General features: G+C 44.1%; 1 protein-coding gene across 1 annotated transcript in view; it reads left to right on the top strand.

Moving 5' to 3' along the window:
• The window catches only part of VSX2 (visual system homeobox 2), a 148,843-nt gene extending 128,119 nt beyond the window's left edge, over positions 1-20,724 (top strand). Inside the window, exon 5 of the mRNA XM_033953277.1 lies at positions 20,348-20,724. Coding sequence (XP_033809168.1) covers positions 20,348-20,724 — 377 coding nt within the window. The remainder of the gene's footprint in view (positions 1-20,347) is intronic.
• Positions 20,725-21,035: the final 311 nt, after the last annotated feature.

The raw sequence follows: 21,035 nt of genomic DNA, 5'->3' as shown, positions 1-21,035 counted from the left end.
TAGGTGTCATCACTGATGATATGTTGAAACCCACAGCTCATTGTGTGGTGGCAACTAAGAAAGCAAATAAAGAGATTATGTACTTACCCTGGTAAGCTCTTTTCCAATAGATAGGTGAGACATTCTAGACAGTAGGGTTATTTTCCTTTAGCCGCATGGTTGCAGAATGAATGCACTCTGGATTTTTCACTCTGCCTGTATAGTACTTCACTGGGCTGTTTAGCTCCCTCTGCAGTTAGTACCCAAGCATGGAGAGCCACTCAATACACGTGAAATAGAGGCACCTGTAGCAACAGGCTCAAATCAACTGTTCTGCTCAATAATTCAACCAACATTAATGTGAAATGCCAACACCATCTTCAAAGAAGCTGAGAAACTACTCCCCAGTAAACTGAAACATATATACAAATTCTTTCCAGCCCTCAAGGGCTGACAGGCATCCAAGAATCAGCTTGCAGAAGCATAAACAGACTGAAAACTGTAAGCAGGCGCAAGAAGGACAGGGAGGGAATCTAGAATGTCTCACCTATGTACTAGAAAAGAGCTTACCAGGGTAAGTACATAATCTCTTTTTCCAGTGCAATAGGTGAGACATTCTAGACAGTAGGGACATACAAAAACAGTCCCCCCAATAGCTAGGGCAGGCTTGCTGTGCCAACCCTTAAGACCGAGGACCCAAAGGCGGAGTCCTGTCTTGCCACCATGTCCACTCTGTAGAACTTGGCAAATGTTTGAAGAGAAGTTCACGTAGCTACTCTGCAAATCTCCTCAGGAGAGAGAGCTTTAGCTTCGGCCCACGAAGCTGGTAGAATGCGCCTGGTAGAATGCACCTTGAATGAAACAGGAGACTGTTTCCCAGAAAGAATGTATGCTGATGAAATGGCCCTATGGATCCAGCTGGAAATGCCTTAGAAGCGAGGGTGCCCTGCTGAACGGAATGAGTCAGCACAAACAAATGGTCAAAGCAATGAAACTCGTTGCTGACCTCCAAGTAATGCAGAGGAACTCTGCGCACATCCAGTTTCTTCAATAAATGACCCTGAGACTGGAAACCTGTCATCTGAAAGTCAGGCAAACACACATCCTGATTGAAAGAGAAAACTAAAACCACATTCGGCAAGCAGGAAGGAACTGTCTGAAGGAAAACTCCCATCTCTGAAATACGGAGGAAAGGGTCCCCGCAAGACAAAGCCTGCAGTATCAACAGCTGACACGCCCCTATAATGTAAGCACTTAAAATCCAAGATGGCCGCCATCACAAAATTCGCACCAAAATCGCAATATTTTTCACATTTCCCAAACTCAAAAAATGGCGATTTTAGGATTTTTCAGTAGGGTGAACATAGAAGAACACTCAAAACCAATTTTCAAACCTCCTCCGATATGTCTCTCACAGGCTGTCAGCCTGTGTACTCACTGTGCCCTGACAGGATCCATGCTGCAAGCCTGCTTTCAGCTCTCTCACAGTAGCTGGATGAGAATTTCACTGCCATAATGCTGGGAAAGCTCCTACAAAGCTGATCTTCAGGCTGCCAGTCAAGACTCCAATGTCTGACTATACCTCCACCCTTGCGGACCATCGGATGTGTACCAGAATAGGCAGAGGTGTGATGACACAGCTAGCACCCTGTGAGACACTGCTGAGCCTCCTAAGTGTGCCTAACAGCCTGTGCTCCACCCCGGATTAACAGAAGGTGAGACCACCTCAGGGACAGCCCTGAGCTCCAGAGAAAACTATGCAGGCTGGCCAACAGGTACGCAAAGGGATCGGCCTGTCAGCTACATACCGAAGTCCGTGAATTCTCAAGAAGGCAGGGCTTTAAAATCGCTTCAAGCACTAATTTACCCGAAAAGGGGATAAAATTACATTGAATGAAAACAATAAAATGGGGAGAGCAGAACACGCACAATTGCATCCATGCGTTGCAGAAGGATCAGTGAAGTACTATAGAGGCAGAGTGAAAAATCTGGAGTGGATTCCTTCTGCAACCATGCGGCTAAAGGGAAATAACCCTACTGTCTACAATGGCTCACCTATTGCACTAGAAAGGATGTTAGGAATTATCAGGAAAGGAATGGAAAACGAACATGTGACTATTATAATGCTTTTGTATCACTGCACCTTGAGTGCAATTATGGTCAGTGCATCTCAAAATGGATGTTTTTCTCGCCAAACCGTCCAATGTCCAAATCATAAGCTTGCCCTAGTCCTGACCAAACATGCTCGCCTTTAGATTTAGAGGCACTGCGGACAGCCACCATAGAAACCTTAAGACTTTTCAGCCGTAAGCCCCTGTTATCCATGCACTTCACTTCCCCATCCATCCTGGTTCCAGAATTTGTCGCTCTCCACTTATCTCAAGTCCAGCAGCTTCCTTACCCCCTCCCTCAATGCCTCACTGCGCAGCCAAGGACCTCTTAAACAGTTTAAGCAACCTGAGGTTCACTTTGCAGCTCCCAATCTCATGAGACAGCAAAATCAACCCGGGAGGAGATATGTGTGTGTGAGAGAGAAGGAGGCAGAGTGGCTGCAGGCCTCATCTACTGACCCTTTCATTCACTTAGCTTTGCACGATTTTATTTTCTTTGTCACTTTATTCTTTGCTATTTGATACCTTTTATTAAACTTAGATCTGAAACTATTCTGCATATTATCAGAAAGGACTCAGGCCCTGCCCTGACCTTGACTCATCTACTTTAACCTTCCCAAACAGCTCAGCTAACAACTGCCTTTGATGACTCCAAAGGTGGAAACACCTGCATCACTTTGCATTTGTCCACATTAAACTTCATCTGCCATTTGGACGCCCAGTCTTCCAATTTCCTAAGGTCTTCCTGCAGGTTTTTCACAGTCCGCATGCGTTTTGACAACTTTGAATAGTTTTGTGTCATCAAATTTAATTATCTCACTTGCCTTTCCAATTTCCAGATCATCTCAAAAAAGATATAGCAGAATTAGAAAAGATTCAAAGAGTGACCAAAATGATTAAGGAGAAGGAAAGGGACTTACAAAGTGCTTTCATGGTCCTTATTGAACACAAGGTCTTTATGCACAAAAAATTTTTATATTTATGTTTTACTAACATTTGATATACCGCTTAAGCATATCACAGATCTAAGCAGTTTAAAATAAAACACAGGTACTTAGAACTTCCTTATCTGTCCCGAAGGCTCACAATCTAGCTAAAGTACCTTAGTAAACAATTATTAAAATAGAAAAGATATAACAAAATTCCAAGAATGGTGAGGGAAAGGTACAATTCAAATAATAAAAAAAAGATAAAAGAATAAAATTGAAATATTCAAATAAGTGTAAAAGATTGGAGATTGAGCCAAATAAATTCCAATCTGGTGCTAAGTCCAATCATCAATCCGGTCCAATAGAGCTCCACATCTGCAAGGAAGGATCGACACAGAGAAGTGATAGTGGGCTGTGGGGTGTCCCTGCCAGAGGTGAAGGAATCAACGGCTGCAATCTGGGCCCATGAACAGAAGGCAAAGAAGAGGCAGGCCACGAAAGGTCATCCAACGCTGTATTATTATTACGTAGTTTAAGTATTATTGTTTATTGGTTCTGTGGTTTAGAGTGCAAGTTATATATTTAAGATCATATTAAAGCCACACAATTGTAGGAAAAGGTACTGTAGGTCAATCTGGAAAGAGGGAATGGAAAATATACTTACATTGGTGTGATATACAGGCCTCTTTCACAGACAGAAGAAGTGGACAGAGATTTAATAGTAGACATTCAGAATATATCTCAAAAAGGAGAAATTTTACTATTTGTAATGGGTGATTTTAGCATTCCAGATATTGATTAGGGTATCCCTATTGCAGATTAATCTAGAAGTAGAAAGATCCCGGATTCTCTACAAGGAGAACTCTTCCAGCAAGCAGCAGGAGAGAGTCGTGAGGCAGGAGAGAGTGAGGGGCAGCGGCGAGAGGTAGCTCCGCCCACCCTTCTGACGTCAGCAGAATACAGATCCGGAGCTCCTCCTTAAAAGGGAAGGGGCCAACAGCGATTCCAACAGGGTGCCCAGAGAGCCGGGCAGGCTGCAGGAGAGAATCGGGAGGCAGGAGAGAGTCGGGAGGCAGGAGAGAAAAGGAATAAAGAAGAGGGGAAAGAGTCAGAGGAGGCAGGAGAGAGTGAGGGGCAGCGGCAACAGGTAGCTCTGCCCACCCCTCTGACATCAGCAGAACACAAATCTGGAGCTCCCCTTAAAAGGGGAGGGGCCAACAGCATTCAGCCATTCGGCACGCGTCAAAGGCACTCGTCTTAGCGAGAGCGCCTTTGCGAAGGGCCTTAAGAAGGGACGAGTCACTGCACTGAAGAACCACTAGGGAAGGACACCTCCACAGGCAAGTATCACAAGGACAACAGAACAGACAAACAGCAGATACATAAATACAGCAGTAATAGAGAACATACACAGCAGAGGACACCCACAAAGCAACAGGGGTAGCAGATATAAAATTAGGAGAGGGATTGCACAGTAATAATACCAAGGTCGCTACACAGTTTCCTACACAAGGAGAAGCCACTTCAGACAAGCGTGAGAAGGCATATAGGGAAGAACAAGAAGCATAGAGGACCTGGGAAACAGGGAGAAGCCACTTCAGACAACAGACCGGCAAGCAGACAGCAATGGAAGCAGCAGACAGAAGCAGTTTTCTGCACCGTTTGTCATATGCATGACTACCTCCCCTCTAGGAGGCGGTCTTATATATGCACTCGATGCGAGGAACTGGAGGGTCTGAAGAAGCAAATCAGACTACTGGAGGGCAGAGTAATTGAACTAGAAGCACTTCAAGCAGTTTAGGAGGAGATTGGAGAGGCAGAAAACTTCATGACTGAGAGGAACGTTGAATAAGAAGTCAGGGAGTTAGAGAAGTTCATCGAGGAGGCATACAGAGAGACCGTGGAAAATCAACAACAGAGGAACTGCCAAGATACACCTACAGAGAGTGAGGACAACATGGAGGACAACCACAAGAAAGGAATAGATGACACAGCAGTGGGACCTGGAAAAGGCAGAGGGAACCCACAGGAAGACGAGTCCAGTGCAAGCCAACACCGGGAGGAGGAAAGATGGAAGTGCACCGAGGACACGGACCTGCGGCTAGATAGATAGACATACATCAAGGACACGGACCTGCAGTTAGAGAGACAAGAGAAGATAGAGAAGACAGCAATCGTTGTGGGAGACTCCATCATCCAACAAGTCAACAGCCACATAGCAGGAGGAAGACAGGAGCCAAGGTGGATATAGTAAGCCGCATCGACAGGATCATCGACAGTGCGGAAGGAGGAGATATGGCAGTAGTGATCCACGTTGAGACAAACAATGTGAGCAACAGGAACTACAGCAGGGAAACACTGAAGGACCAGTTCTGGATGCTAGGAGGGAAGCTGAAGATCAGAACACCAATGATAGCGTTCAACACGTGGATGAGACACTGGTGTGAGGAAGAATGATTTCACTTCGTGCGCAACTGGACGGCGTTCTGGGAGAAAAGCAAGCTATACAGGAAGGATGGACTCCACCTCAGCGGAGATGGAACGAGGCTACTTGCAAGCAACATCAAGCGAGAAATTGAGAAGTGTTTAAACTAAGAAGGGGAAAGTGACAGTCAACTGAGAGTCGATGGTTCGGGAAACGGTATACCCAGAGGATACCGTGTAAGAAAATTGCAGGGAAGACTCACCAGATCATAGGCAAGATAGAAATCCCGACAGATCGAAAGGGACAAAAGCGAGGGAGACAGAAGGAGGAAGAAAGTGCAAGAAAGTAACAGGCCACAAACTTATGTGTATGTACACAAACGCAAGGAGTCTACGGAATAAAATGGGGAATTAGAAGCTATAGCACAAAAAGATAACCTAGACATCATCAACATCACGGAAACATAGTGGAACGAAGACAACGTCTGGGACACTGTACAACCGGGATACAATTTATACCACAGAGAAAGAATAGGACAAAAAGGTGGGGGTATTGCCCTATACATAAAAGAGGGATTTGAGTCTACCAGGGAGAACACACCGGAAACGAACAGTAAGGTAGAGTCTCTATGGGCCAAGATACCAGGAACAAATGGAACAGATATGAAGATCGGCATCTACTACCGGCCTCCAGGGCAGTCCGAAGAGACTGCTGAAGAAATGACGGACAAGATTAAACACGAATGCAAGGGAGTCAACACAGTTATCATGGGCAATTTCAATTATCCGGGGATAGATTGGAACCTAGGCAATTCCAACTGCAGTAGAGAGACCAAGTTCCTGGATGTTGTAGGCGATTGCTTCCTGGAACAACTTGCCATGGAAAATACAAGAGGAAATGCAATTCTAGACTTAATTCTAAATGGACTATGGGGACCGGCACAAGGTATAAAAGTAGAAGGGATGCTGGGAAATAGTGATCACAACATGATTCGCTTCAACCTAGACACAGGAACAAAAAATGAATCCAGAACGACGGCCATGGCACTGAACTTCCGAAAAGGGAACTACGAAGGGATGTGATTCATGGTGAGGAAGAAGATTAGGAAGAGGATAAGCACTGTAAATACGCTAGAGCAAGCATGGTCCCTTTTTAAGGACATAGTCACAGAGGCACAAAATTTATATATACCGCTTATCAACAAGGGTTCCAAAAGGAAGAAGAACAAGGAACTGGCATGGCTCACTGTAGCAGTGAAGGAAGCGATCAGAGACAAGAAGACTTTGTTTAAGAACATAAGAACATAATAGAAACATAGAATATGACGGCAGAAAAGGGCTATAGCCCATTAAGTCTGCCCACTCTAATGACCCACCCCCCTGACTTTACTCCCTTAGAGATCCCACGTGAATGTCCCATTTTCTCTTAAAATCTGACACGCTGCTGGCCTCAATCGCCTGCATAGGTAGACTGTTCCAATGATCGACCACCCTCTCTGTGAAGAAGTATTTCCTGGAATCACCACAAAATTTCCCTCCCCTGATTTTCAGCGGATGCCCTCTGGTGGTCGAAGGACCTATAGGACAGAAGATATCATCTTCCACCTCGATACGGCCCGTAACATATTTGAATGTCTCAATCATGTCCCCCCACTCTCTTCGTTCCTCTAGTGAGTACAGCTGCAATTTATTTAGCCTTTCTTCATACGTGAGATCCCTGAGCCCCGAGACCATCCTGGTGGCCATTCGCTGAACCGACTCAATTTGCCGCACATCTTTCCGGTAGTCTCCAGAATTGAACACAATACTCCAAATGAGGTCTCACCATGGATCTGTACAGTGGCATTATCACTTCAGGTCTCCTGCTGACAAAACCCCTACGGATACAACCCATCATTTGCCTTGCCTTGGAGGAAGCCTTCTCCACTTGATTGGCAGCCTTCATGTCATCACTAATGATCACCCCTAAATCACGTTCCGCTGTGGTCCTAGCCAAGGTCTCACCATTTAGTGTGTAAGTTCTGCATGGATTTCTCTTACCCAGGTGCATTACTTTACACTTTTTAGCATTAAAGCATAGCTGCCAAGTCGATGACCACTGTTCCAGTAGTAGTAGGTCCTGCGTCATACTGTCAGGCAAAATGCTTTTGCCTACTATGTTGCATAGTTTGGCGGCGTCGGCAAACAAAGATACTTTTCCTCTAAGCCCTTGGGTCATATCACCTATGAATAAGTTGAATAGAATCGGGCCCAAGACCGAGCCCTGTGGTACTCCACTGATCACGTCTGACGTTTTGGAAGGGGTACCGTTAACCACTACCTTTTGAAGTCTACCGTGTAGCCAGTCCCTAACCCATGCAGTTAGTGTGTCCCCTAATCCCAGCGATTTCAGCTTGTTCAATAACCTGCAGTGAGGGACGCTATCAAAAGCTTTGCTGAAGTCCAAATATATCACGTCCAGAGACTCCCCGGCATCCAGTTGTCTAGTTACCCAGTCAAAGAAGCCAATCAGATTAGATTGGCAGGACCTGCCCTTGGTAAATCCGTGTTGGTGGGGATCACGTAGGTTTTCTTCGTCCAGGATTGTGTCAAGTTTCTGCTTGATCAGTGTTTCCATAAGCTTGCTCACTATGGATGTGAGACTCACTGCTCTGTAATTTACCATCTCTGTCCTGCAGCCTTTTTTGTGAAGTGGAATAACGTTGGCTGTTTTCCAGTCCAAGGGAACTCTTCCGGTACGTAGGGAAAAATTGAAGAGTACGGCTAACGGTTCTGCCAGGACTTGGCTCAACTCTCTGAGTACCCTGGGGTGTATGTTGTCTGGTCCCATGGCTTTGTTTACTTGGAGTCTTGAAAGAACATAAGAAGTTGCCTCCGCTGAGGCAGACCAGAGGTCCATCTCGCCCAGAGGTCCGCTCCCGCGGCGGCCCATCAGGCCTATTGCCTGAGCAGTGGTTCCTGACTATTTCTATAACCTACTTCTACTCCTATCCCTATAACCTACCTCTACTCCTATCCCTATAACCTACCTCTACTCCTATCTGTACCCCTCAATCCCTTTGTCCTCTAGGAACCTATCCAAACCTTCTTTGAAGCCCTGTAACGTGCTTCTGCCTACCACAGCCTCCGGAAGCGCGTTCCATGTATCCACCACTCTCTGGGTGAAAAAGAACTTCCTAGTGTTTGTTCTAAACCTGTCCCCTTTCAATTTCTCCGAATGCCCCCTTGTACTTGTGGTTCCCCATAATTTGAAAAATCTGTCCCTGTCTACTTTTTCTATGCCCTTCAGGATCTTGAAGGTTTCTATCATGTCTCCTCTAAGTCTCCGCTTCTCCAGGGAGAACAGCCCCAACTTTTTTAGTCTGTCAGTATATGAGAGATTTTCCATACCCTTTATCAGCTTAGTTGCTCTTCTCTGGACTCCCTCAAGTACTGCCATGTCCTTCTTGAGGTACGGCGACCAATACTGGACACAGTATTCCAGATGCAGGCACATTTAAGGAATGGAAAAGGACAAAAATGGAAGAAAACTGGAAAAAGCACAAACAACATCAAAGCAAGTGCAAGGGACCAAAAGAGACTACGAAGAAAAAAATAGCAAAGGAGGCCAAAAACTTTAAGCCGTTCTTTCTGTATATAAGGGGAAACGACCCACGAAGGAAGTGGAATAAAGGGAGTACTAAAGGAGGACAAAGCTATCGCTGACAAACTGAACACATTTTTTGCATCTGTGTTTACCGAAGAGGATATATATCCAATATACTAGAAGCCGACAAGCTATACAAAGGAAATGAAGATGGGAAACTGACAGGGACGATAGTCAGTCTAGAAGAGGTATGCAGGCAGATTGATAGGCTTAAAAACAATAAATCCCTGGGACCGGACGGCATTCACTCGAGGGTAATCAAGGAACTGAAAGGGCTTATAGCTGAACTGCTCCAACTAATAGCCAATCTGTTGATCAAATCAGAAAAGATTCCGAAAGACTGGAAAGTGGCAAATGTTGCGCTGATCTTCAAGAATGGTTCGAAGGGAGATCCGGCAAACTACAGACCAGTGAGTCTGACTTCGGTACTGGGAAAGATGGTAGAGACGCTGATAAAGGATCGCATCATCGATCACCTTGACGGACACAAACTGATGAGGACCAGCCAGCATGGCTTTAACAAAGGAAGATCTTTCTTGACAAACTTACTGCACTTCTTCAAAGGAATAAATGGGCAGATAGACAAGGGTGACCTGGTCGACATCGTATATCTAGATTTTCAGGAGGCATTTGACAAGGTTCCGCATGAACGTCTACTTTGAAAAATTATGAGCCAAGGAATCGAGGATGATAGGATCACTACGAAGGTCGAGTTAAGGAGTTGGGTCATTAGCACACAGACTAAATTGGGTGGGTCAGTAGAGTGGGAAGACTTGATTGGCTATAGCCCTTTTCCGCCGTCATCTTTCTATGTTTCTATGTTTCTATGATATACTCATGTGGATTAAAAACTACTTGGCAGATATGAAGCAGAGAGTTGGGGGTGAATGGACAATACTTGGACTGGAAAGGCATCACAAGTGGAGTGCCTCAGGGGTCTGTGCTCGGGCCTATGCTCTTTAACATATTTATAAACAACCTAGAAATTGGCACAAGTGAGGTAATTAAATTTGCGGACAATACAAAGTTATTCAGAGTAGTGAGGACACAGAAGGATTGTGAGGAACTACAGAGAGACATAGATATGCTTGAGGAATGGGCTGTGAAATGGCAAATGAGGTTCAACGTGGATAAATGCAAGGTGATGCATGTCGGTAACAAAAATCATATGCACGAATACAGGATGTCCGACTTGGGAGTACTTGTAGACAAGGCAATGAAACCGTCTGCGCAATGCACGGTGGCGAAAAGGGCAAACAGAATGCTAGGAATGATTAAGAAGGGGATCACAAGCAGATCCAAAAAGGTTATCATGCCTTTATACTCAGCCATGGTACGCCCTCACCTGCAATACTGTGTCCAACACTGGTCGCCGTACATGAAAAAGGACATAGTACTACTCGAAAGGGTCCAGAGAACAGCGACAAAAATGGTCAAGGGACTGGGGGAGTTACCGTACAACGAGAGGCTAGATAAATTGGGCCTCTTCTCCCTTGAAAAGAGAAGACTGAAAGGGGACATGATTGAAACATTCAAGATATTGAAGGGAATCGACTTAGTAGAGAAAGAGAGATTGCTCACCCTCTCCAAGGTGAAGAGAATGAGAGGGCACTCGCTAAAGTTAGAAGGGGAAAAATTCCGTACAAATGTAAAGAAGTTCTTCTTCACCCAGAGAGTGGTAGAAATCTGGAACGGAGGCTGTTATAGGGGAAAGCACCCTTCAGGGATTCAAGACAAGATTGGATAAGTTCCTACTGGCTCAAAACATGCGCAAGTAAGGCTAGACTTAAATAGGGCACTGGTCTATAATCTAAGGGCTGCCACATGAGCGGACTGCTGAGTACGATGGATCACTGGTCTGATCCAGCAGTGGCAATTCTTATGTTCTTATGATAATGGAACCCACGCGGGATGGGGCCATAGTGAACTTGTGCTTACAAACAGGGAAAGAGTTTCTGATGTTACTGTGGGTGATCATCTGGCATCCAGTTATCACCGCAAGGTGTAGTTTAATATTAAGACAGGTGTAGAGAGGGCTCATTCAAAAATAAAGGTTCTAGATGTTTAAAAAACCCCAATCCTAACTTTGTTCAGATGGGGATTACATCAAGGAATTGTTGTCTGGATGGGAACAAATGGAAGAAATAGGAAAGCAGTGGACAAAACTGAAAGGAGCTATTGTGAAGGCAACAAACTATTCGGTAAGAAAAGTAATAAAAGTAGGAGGAAAATAAGGCCACTTTGGTTCTCAAAAGTAGTAGCTGAAAAAGTAAGGAAAAAAAGGTTAGATTTCATAAACCAGAAACCATCACTGAAATCAGTTTGCCAGGAACGGGACCGCAGAAGACAAACACGAATAGGGATGGAGGTGTGGTATACCCTGATTGATTTTCAGAGGACTGTGTTCATGAGTGAAACGAAGAGCTAGGTACATCCGAAGGTCCTGAAGGAACTTAGGGAAGTTTTTGTGGATCTGCTGGCTGACCTTTTCAATACTTCTCTAAAATCAGGAGTGGTACCGGAGGACTGGAGAAAGGAAAATGTGGTCCCTCTTCACAAAAGTGGAAGTAAGGAAGAAGTAGGTTAACTACAGGCTGTTAAATTTGACTTCTGTGGTATGTAAATTAATGGAAGTGTTTTTAAAACAGAGAATAGTAACATTTCTGGAATCCAGTGGATTACAGGACAGGAGACAACATGGATTCATTCAAGTTAGGTCTTGACAGACAAAACTGATCAATTTCTTTCACTGGGTGACCACAGAATTGAACAGATGGAATGTACTAGATGTGGTATATTTAAGATATAGTGCAAGCAATAGAATTACATTTTAGCAAAGCCTTTGACGGTGTTGTACACAGGTGTCTAATTAATAAACTGGAGCCCTCGGTATGGGCTCCAAAGTGACAGACTATGTCGGGACCTACTTGAGTGGGAAACGACAGATGGTAGTGGTCAATGGAGATCGCTCTGAGGAAAGGGATGTTACAAGTGGTATGCCTCAAGGTTCGTTTCTTGAGCCTGTTCTTTCTAACATTTGTGTAAGCGATATTGCTGAAGGGCTGTCGGATAAAATTTGTCTCTTTGCGGATTATAGCAAAATCTGTAATATAGTAGACCCTAGTGGCATAGTAAGGGGGGAGGCTGGGGGAGGGGACGGTCTGCCCCAGGCACCATCTTGGTTAGGGCGCAGCCACCTGTCCTCCTCTCTGAACTCCTGCTCCATTCCCGCCTCCCCCTCCCCACCCACTGCCACACATGTATGCTGCTTCTCTCCCAATCGGGCTTTAGACCATCATTCAGTATAGAAACTGTAATTGCTTCCTTCTTGAATGACATGTAAGGTTTAAATGGACTAGTGGACCACGACTTACTGATGCTTTGCCTAGATTCCTTTGGATTATCGGGAAATGTCCTCCAATGATTCCAAGGCTTCTTAAAATGTCACAGCTACCAAGTACAGTCTGGAGAGACCCTATCTGACAAATGGACCAGCAAATGTGATGTTCCTCAAGGTGGGGAAGGAGTGTGTGGAGTTGGGGGTGGAGAAGAGGGCAGGGGAGGGACATCACCGCCCCAGTCACCTTTCACCCTCGCTATGCCACTGGTAGACCCCCCCCCTGATGGTGAGAATAACATGAAGAAAGACCTGGCAAAGCTTGATGAATGGTGTGAAATTTGTCAGCTAAGATTTAATGCTAAGAAATGCAAGGTCATGCATTTGGGCTGCAAAAACCCGAGGGAACAATACAGTTTAGGGGTGAAGAACATATGTGCACGACGGAAGAGCGGGACTTGGGTGTGATTGTATGTGATGATATTAAGTTGGCCAAACAGGTTGAAAAGGTGACGGCAAAAGCTAGAAGGATGCTAGATTGCATAGGGAGATGTATGGCCAGTAGGAGGTATTGATGCCTCTGTATAGGATTTTGGTGAGACCTCATTTGGAGTATTGTAAACAATTCTGGAGGCTGCACCTTCAAAAAGATATAAGTAGGATGAAGTCGTTCCAGAGGAAGGCTACTAAAATGGTGTGGTCTTCATCATAAGGCGTATGGGGACCGACTTAAAGATCTCAATCTGTTAAACTTTGGAGGAAAGGTGGAAGAGGGGAGATATAGAGACGTTTAAATACCTACATGATGTAAATGCGCAGGAGTCAAGTCTCTTTCATTTGAAAGGAAGCTCTGGAATGAGAGGGCATAGGATGAAGTTAAGAGGCTCAGGAGTAATCTAAGGAAATGCTTTTTTACGGAAAGGATGGTAGATGAGTGGAACAGTCTCCCGGAAGAGGTGGTGGAGACAGAGACTGTGTCTGAATTCAAGAAAGCCTGGGGTGGGTACGTGGGATCTCTTAGGGTCAGGGATAGGGATAGAAGGAGATAGTGGATGCTGAGGATGGGCTTACAGTATGGGCCATTTGTCCTTTTTCTGCCATCATGTTTCTATGTTTAATCATATGTCAGATTTTATCTACAACAGAAATAAGAGGTATTTTAAATTCAGTATGAAGTGCATGCTTGCTTTTTACAGCAGACCACTCCCCTGAGGAAGGAAGAGAAACACTGGCTGGGGCACAGTACTTAACAAGCAAATTAAATGAGCTAAGTTCTTTGTCATTCTTACTTATATTTAAAGAATTGCAAAAAAATGATAAAATGTCTATAAATGAGAACTGATTACTTTTCAGGTAAGCAAAAAGTTGCAATGTCATCCCCATCCCATTCCTGCAAGCTCTGTGCTGTCAAATCTCAAACACTTATGAATTTAAAGTGATCGAGGCTTGTGCAGATGAGGACAGAGCTTGCAGGGATGGAACTCGTGGGGACGGGACGGAGATGGAAAATGGCATAAGGACAAATTTGTCCCTCATCCCCTTGGGATCTAATGTCAACCTCTAATGATCCACAAAAAAATACTTAGCTAACTTGGATGTCATTTTATAAAAGGCAATGACAACTATTCAAAGTTGTTAAAAAAGTATGCAGGCTGTCCGTAGGAAATTGGAAGACTGGGCATCTAAATGGCAGATGAAATTTAATGTGGACAAATGCAAAGAATAACCCAAATCATAGTTACCAGATTCTAGGTTCCACCTTGGAAAAAAGTGCCCAAGAAAAAGATCTAGGTGTCATCGTAGATAATACAATGAAACCTTCCCCCAATGTACAATGAAGGCCAGTAAAACAAACAAGATGCTAGGAATTATTAGAAAAGAGATGGTAAAAAAGACTAAAAATGTTATAATGTCTCTGTTATCACTCCATGGTGTGACCTCACCTTGAGTACTGCATTCAATTCTGGTCACCTTATCTTAAAAAAGATGTAGCGGAATTAAAAAAGGTTCAAAGAAGAGTGACCAAGATGATAAAGGGGATGGGACCCCTCTCATATGAGAAAAGACTAAAGAGATTAGAGTTCCTTGGCTTGGAAAAGAGATGGATGAGGGGAGATATGATTGATGTCTACAAAATCCTGAGTGGTGTAGAACTGGTACAAGTAAATCAATTTTTACTCTGTCAAAAATTACAAAGACTAGGGGACACTCAATGAAGTTACAGGGAAATACTTTTAAAACCAATAGGAGGAAATATTTTTTCACTCAGAATAGTTAAGCTCTGGAACGTATTGCCAGATGATGTGATAAGAGCAATTAACGTAGCTGGTTTTAAAAAAGTTTTGGACAAGTTCCTGAAGGAAAAGTCCATAGTCTGCTATTGAGAAAGACATGAAGGAGGCCACTGCTTGCCCTGGGATTGGTAGCATGGAATATTGCTACATGTACTCTTTAACCTAGATTGGCCACTATGAAAACAGGATACTTGGCTAGATGGACCATTGGGGTGACCCAGTATGACTATTCTTATGTAAGAAAAGAGAAGAACCAGACTGTGCAGAAATATAACTTGCCAACAAGGAGTGGGGACAGCAGGTGAAATGGATAGAAAAAATGTCAAGCATCTGTCAACAGGATAAATCAAGAACGTTTATTAATTCAGGTCATTCAGATATATGTGTGTAACCAACAGCCCAAAATGGCTGTGTTTTGGCAATGTGCCTACATCATGGGTCCAAAGAGTCTATCAGTAATAGCAGATATCAACAAATAAAGTAAATAATTAAGAGATGTGGAGAGGAATTTTAGGAAAGACATCCGACTCAGAATATGACATCCATCTGTTTTAAAATATATGTGAGATGAGTGTTCACGTAGTGGAAATATCCAGCATGAACATCCATTTTAGAAACTGAAACATCCAAATTATGAATAAACATGGATGTCGGTGTGGTAGCCTAGGAATGTCCATGCAGATGTCCAGAAAACAAGCAGGCAATTGGTTTGCAAGATTCGGATTGGCAGAAAGGTGAGCCGACCAAGTAGTCCAAATCATTGTTTATTAGCAACAACTCTGAAAGGGTTTGCACATCACTTTGGGGGCTGACAAGGCCAGTTGTACCACCAACACAAAATAAATGTGAAAACACAAAGAGATGACATCCATAAAGTAACATAATTAAGTAAATGATAAAACTTGAATCATAAATAACATTAGGGCTACTCCTCAGACCTGCTTCCTGGTCTGTTAAGGTTGGATGACCATAATACTTGAAGCTGTCATAGAGCCTGGTGTCCGTTGTTCCTTTCAAATTCAGGGGAACAGCAACCTCTGGTGGATTAAGGTGGTATTGTGCCTTAATCCCTGTAACTTGGCTGTGAAATGTATCAGGTCTAAATACAGACGTCCACCCAAAACAGGCCCCTTGCCTTATGGACGTACTGTAGTATTAGACTTCTGTATCTTGCCTTAGTAAAATTGGGATATGGACATCCATGCAATATGGAATTCTAGACAGGGCAGGATTAATCCTTCGATGGGCTCTAGACACACAAGTAACCATTTCCTTAATCTCCCTTATAAAATGATATTTGAGAGACATCACTCACATTGATAGTATAGTTTATAATGCTGGGTAAAAAAGTTACACCTCTCTGTGATCTGTCTGTAGCCAGGAAAAGAGACAATTAGTGGGAGGTGTAACTTTTGCTCTTTCATAGTCTGCATTCAGCACCTGGTGAATCTAAGCCTCCCATCATCAGTATAACAAAAATGACACTTTAAAATCCCTAACACTAGAAACGCTAGGCCCAGGCAGCAGGAATGTGCTTCGGTAATGGCCTCCACCTCACCTAGCTGCCAACAAGGGCTGTACCTTGATTAAAATTTTTAATCACACAATTAATTGCATAAAGCGCCGCCTCACATTTCCTCCTGTACAGTGTAAAATATGTGAATTCTCAAATTAGTCGTATTTCAGTTACTAAACTAGAAATAATATCATTTATCTTACCTTTGTTACCTGTGACTTTTTGCTTGTCTTCTTCTCTTTCCTTTCAATTTGGTATTTATTCTCCCCCATGTCCACTAATCATCTGTATTCTTATCGGTCATGTCAAGTATCTCCCCTCTATGTCTCTTTCCCTGTCTCTACCCCTCCCTGCACATTCAGCATCTGCCTTCTCAGTGACCGTCCCTTCCCCTATATTCAGCATTTCTGCTTTGTGTCCCTTTCTACTCTACGTCCACATCTCTGTGATCAGCATACCCCCACCTGTATCCAACATTGTCTTTTTGTGCCCCTAAGCTCCCTCTATGCCCAAAATTTCTTCGCTGTCTTCCTGTTCCTCTTCTCTGTCTTTCCTTCCCTTCCTAACCGGCATGGGACAAAGGAAAGGGGAGGGACGCTGGAAAAAGGAAGGAGGAGAAAAAAGAAGCAGGACATTGAGCTTCCCTGACCTCCTGGGGCCCGAGGTCTACCCTTTAATCTGGCTTTGATTCTAAATACTGGTTTTCAGACATCCAAAAACGTAAAAAGTGGGGCAAAGCCACAAAATTTCAGAATGGAACCAGGAGAAGAAAAGGATTTTTATTACATACTAAAAAAATGAGGCAGCATAGTTCAGGTAGAAATGAATATAAAAAAGACCCAACACGGTCCATGTTTCGGCAACCATGCCGTCCTCAGGAGTCCGTGCAGCCAAGCTGTACCACCCCAGCCAAGCAGGATGCCTAGTGATGGTTGTCAAGGCATCCATTGGGAACACACTTTCCCTCTTCCCAAAACACCATAGAAACAATGAAAAATAAAACGGAAATAAAGCCATAACAATTTTTTTTCTCTCTCTCTCTCTCTCTATACTGTATATATCTATAAGCACACACACCTAAAATATTTCTCTCTTGCATTTGAAAAATTAATAAATAACCAACCAATATATAAAGAAATGATAGGGGACAGTCAAATACTGTACAACAACGATACCGTAAGATAGAGCAAGATAAGTGAACAGATAAAACAGAAGAAGGAACACTAAAGCTGAAACATTTGTGATTCAAATTCCTTCTATATGAGCGGTGGAAAACCCTTGCCATTGATGATGTTGGTCATTCGTGCAAAGGCAACAGCTCTCAACTGTAAACGAGGAAAGTAAACAATCACTTACATACACTGGGCTGCACCAGTGTTGATCAAAATAACTTAGGTGTACACATATATATATTTCAAATTTCTTGACAGCGCTAATTTACAATTCTTGCACTTAATACATCAGAATTGTTTCAGTTTCAGGGGGGGGGGGGTAATTTCTCTATGTGCAGAAATGTAGGAAAAACATACCACAGTATTTGACTGCTCCCTAATCTTTATTTAATTATGTGAGAGAGTCATATTGTTTTGGCATTTGATATAAATTTTCAAATTTGTTATTATAGATGTGTTTCTCTGTTTATTGTGTTTGTTGATATCTAATATCTGTTCATATATGTTTTATATGTTTGATAGATCCTTTGGACCCCTGACACAGGCACATTGCCAAATACGGCATATCGAATCATTGGATACACAACTTTCTGAGTGATTTTAATCAATAAAATTCTTGATCCTTCTTATTGACGGATACTTGACCTTATTTCTATCTATCTCCCCTTGCCGTCTCTGCTGCTTGCTGGCACATTATGAAAGTCAAGCCCTGGTTACTCTTTTCCTCGCATTGGGCACCGCCGGATGGTATCATACATCAGTGAAGCTTCAGATCCTGCTGTCCTGCATATTACAGGTAAGCACCTTTGAAAGGGTTCCTCATTGATTGGTTAGGCGCTATTTAGGAGTGGCTACCTAGAGTCAATCGTGCTAATCCACACTAATTTGCAGTTAGTCCAAAATCTATAAACTTTGGCTCACAACTTCTGGGTTAGAGAATATTTTCAGCTACACAAATAATGGACAGCATTTATAGCAGCCTGTGTGCCTACAGTTAAGCTGGTAAAGGTGGATTTATACTGGTACTATAGAACACCGATTGCCTGTCTAATTGCCATTATGGAATTTGCACTGGCACAATTTATATCCCACACTAGCGTTTAAGCCCGTTAAATTAACGGGTGCTAGAATAGATGTGTAGACTTAACAGATCACAAAATTTAATGAAAACTTATCATGTGAGCTGTCTGTCTTTTTTTCTTTCTCTCTCTCTCCTTGGCCGCTGGCTGTCTGTCTGTTTTTTAAATCTTTGTCTCTCTCTCCTTGGCCGCTGTCTGTCTTTTTTTCTTTCTCTTACTCTTCTTGGCCGCTGTCTGTCTGTCTGGGGTTTTTTTTTTTCCTCTCTCTCTCTCCTTGGCCGCTGGCTGTCTGTCTGTCTTTTTTTCTTTCTCTCTCTCTCCTTGGCCGCTGGCTGTCTGTCTGTCTTTTTCTTTCTCTCTCTCTCTCCTTGGCCACTGGCTGGCTGGCTGTCTCTCTCACTCCCTGTCTGTCTATCATTCTTTCTGTTTGTCTCTCTCCCTGGCTCCCTGTCTGTCTGTCTTTCTTTCTTGTTTTCTGTCTGTCTCTCTCCCTGGCCCCATCTGTCTGTCTTTCTTGCTTTCTGTCTCTCTCTCTGCCTGCTGTCTTTCTGTGTACGTCTATCTTTCGTTCTCGTGCGCTGCCTGCTTGTCTTTTTGTCTCTCTCTGTGGCCCCCTGCCTGCCTACCTGTCTCTCTCTGTGGCGCCATGCCTGCCTGCCTTTCTTTCTGTATCTGTCCGGGGCCCCTATCTGTCTCCCCCCCCCGAGCAAACCAAGATTGCTGCCTGCCCCCCGCACACCCCTCCCCCAAAGCATAGCAAGTTTGCTCCCTGGTCCCCTTTCCCTCTCCCCCTTCCCACTTCTCTGTGCAGCAGCAGCATTTCCCTCCCATCCTTCCCTGTGCAGCAGCACCCCTTTCCTGTTCTCCCTGTCCTGCAATAGCCCTTATCCCTTCCTTTTACCACCCCCCTGACCAGCAGCACCCATTCCGTTCTCCCTATCCTGCAGTAGCCCTTTTCCTTTCCTTTTTCCTCCCCCAGTCCAGCAGTACCCCTTCCCTGCTCCCCCTGTCCTGTAGTAGGCCAGCCATCAGTAGCGTTTCTCATCCCCCCTCTCCTCCCAGGTCTCACACAGCCATCGGCAGCGCAGCATTCACAACTCGCTGCTCCTGCTTGCTTCGGTCCATCGTCGCTGCCTGTTCCCACCTAATTTCTTTGTGCGCAAAGGCAGGAGCAGGACCCAGCAGCGAGGAAGGCCCGAAGCAAGCAGGAGCAGCGAGTTGAAACCTCCCTCCCTGCAGGCTCCTTTTACGTGCCTCAAATCAAACCACCACAGACTCTACCACCGCACATGCACCGCACATAGAACACGGCCACGGAAGCACAAATCATGGCGGCAGGGATCACGCCATTTCAACTACTCATGCATGGGTAAGGGTTTTATTATATTAGATATGCTGGCTGAAAAATCTCACTCTTTAGCGTAGTAAATCTCTGTGAGATGGTCCTCACCTCGGTAGCTCTGTATTTGTCTACACATTTTTCCTTGGCTGGCAGATTTGGAAATTCTCTGAGACTGCAGGCCACAACCAGAGAGACGTCAGGTATGTCATCACCTGTCAGAGTGCACTGAATGTTTTGAGAAGGCTTAGGCTTACAGCTCTTTTACTGTCTCTAGCTAGCTAGCTAATCTTTGAAAATGTCATCAGACTGACTGCTTTTTGAAAGTTTCAGCCTGTTGAATGCTTCCGAAGTAGGGGAGGGCTGGAGCTGCTTATTACAATGTAAGTGCAATTGGAAAGAAGAGAGGCAGCTCTTTGAAGGTCATCTCAAAGGTGTTTGAATGTGTAGATTCTGTTGTTAGAAGGAAGGGTCTCTACTTTTCCTTAATTCTGGCCTCTCTTTATCTTTGCTGTTTTCAGTTCAAGATGGCTTTCCCATGACCAGGCGCTTTTCTAAACCAGAATACCAACAATTCTTTTTAGGCATGCACAAAAAGTCTCTGGAAGCTGCAGCCGAGGTGGGGAAGAAGCCCGATATGGAACATCCCTCCATCCCAAAACCTGACAAGGGAGAGAAAGATGTTCAGCTCTCAGATCCTAAGGTACCTATCTCAAAAGAAGAACTGAGAGAAAACAGCATTGCTTCTCTGAGAGCCAAAGCTCAGGAGCACAGCGCCAAAGTTCTGGGGACTGTTTGCAGCGATACACTCACAAAGAAATCAGAGGAGGAGGAGGAGGAGGAGGAAGAGAAGCAGTCAGAGAAATCAAATTATTCACAGGATGCTGAAATCATATAGAAAGACACAAATGACAATAGTGACCAGTTGCTCAGACAGAGATGCACAAAAACTGCACAATGTGGTGTGCTGGACACATGGCCTGAGAAATGTAAATATCACACCGAGGACTGGAGAACTGGGTTGTTGCTGGTTTTTGCCTTTTTCATAATTGTGGTAATTCTTGAAGGAGTCTCAGGACCTGCTCTGCTCATCCCACATGGAGACTCCACTACCTCACCTTTCTTACACTCTGCCTCTGTGAAATTCTGGGGAAGGCTTGCTCGAGTCGGAGGCTCCACTTTTACATCTAGTTAATGAGACAACATTTT

The sequence above is a fragment of the Geotrypetes seraphini genome, chromosome 7 (assembly GCF_902459505.1).
Source record: "Geotrypetes seraphini chromosome 7, aGeoSer1.1, whole genome shotgun sequence".
Lineage (NCBI taxonomy): Eukaryota > Metazoa > Chordata > Amphibia > Gymnophiona > Dermophiidae > Geotrypetes > Geotrypetes seraphini.
Note: the sequence above shows the minus strand (reverse complement) of the source record. Positions and strands in the feature narration are given on the sequence as shown.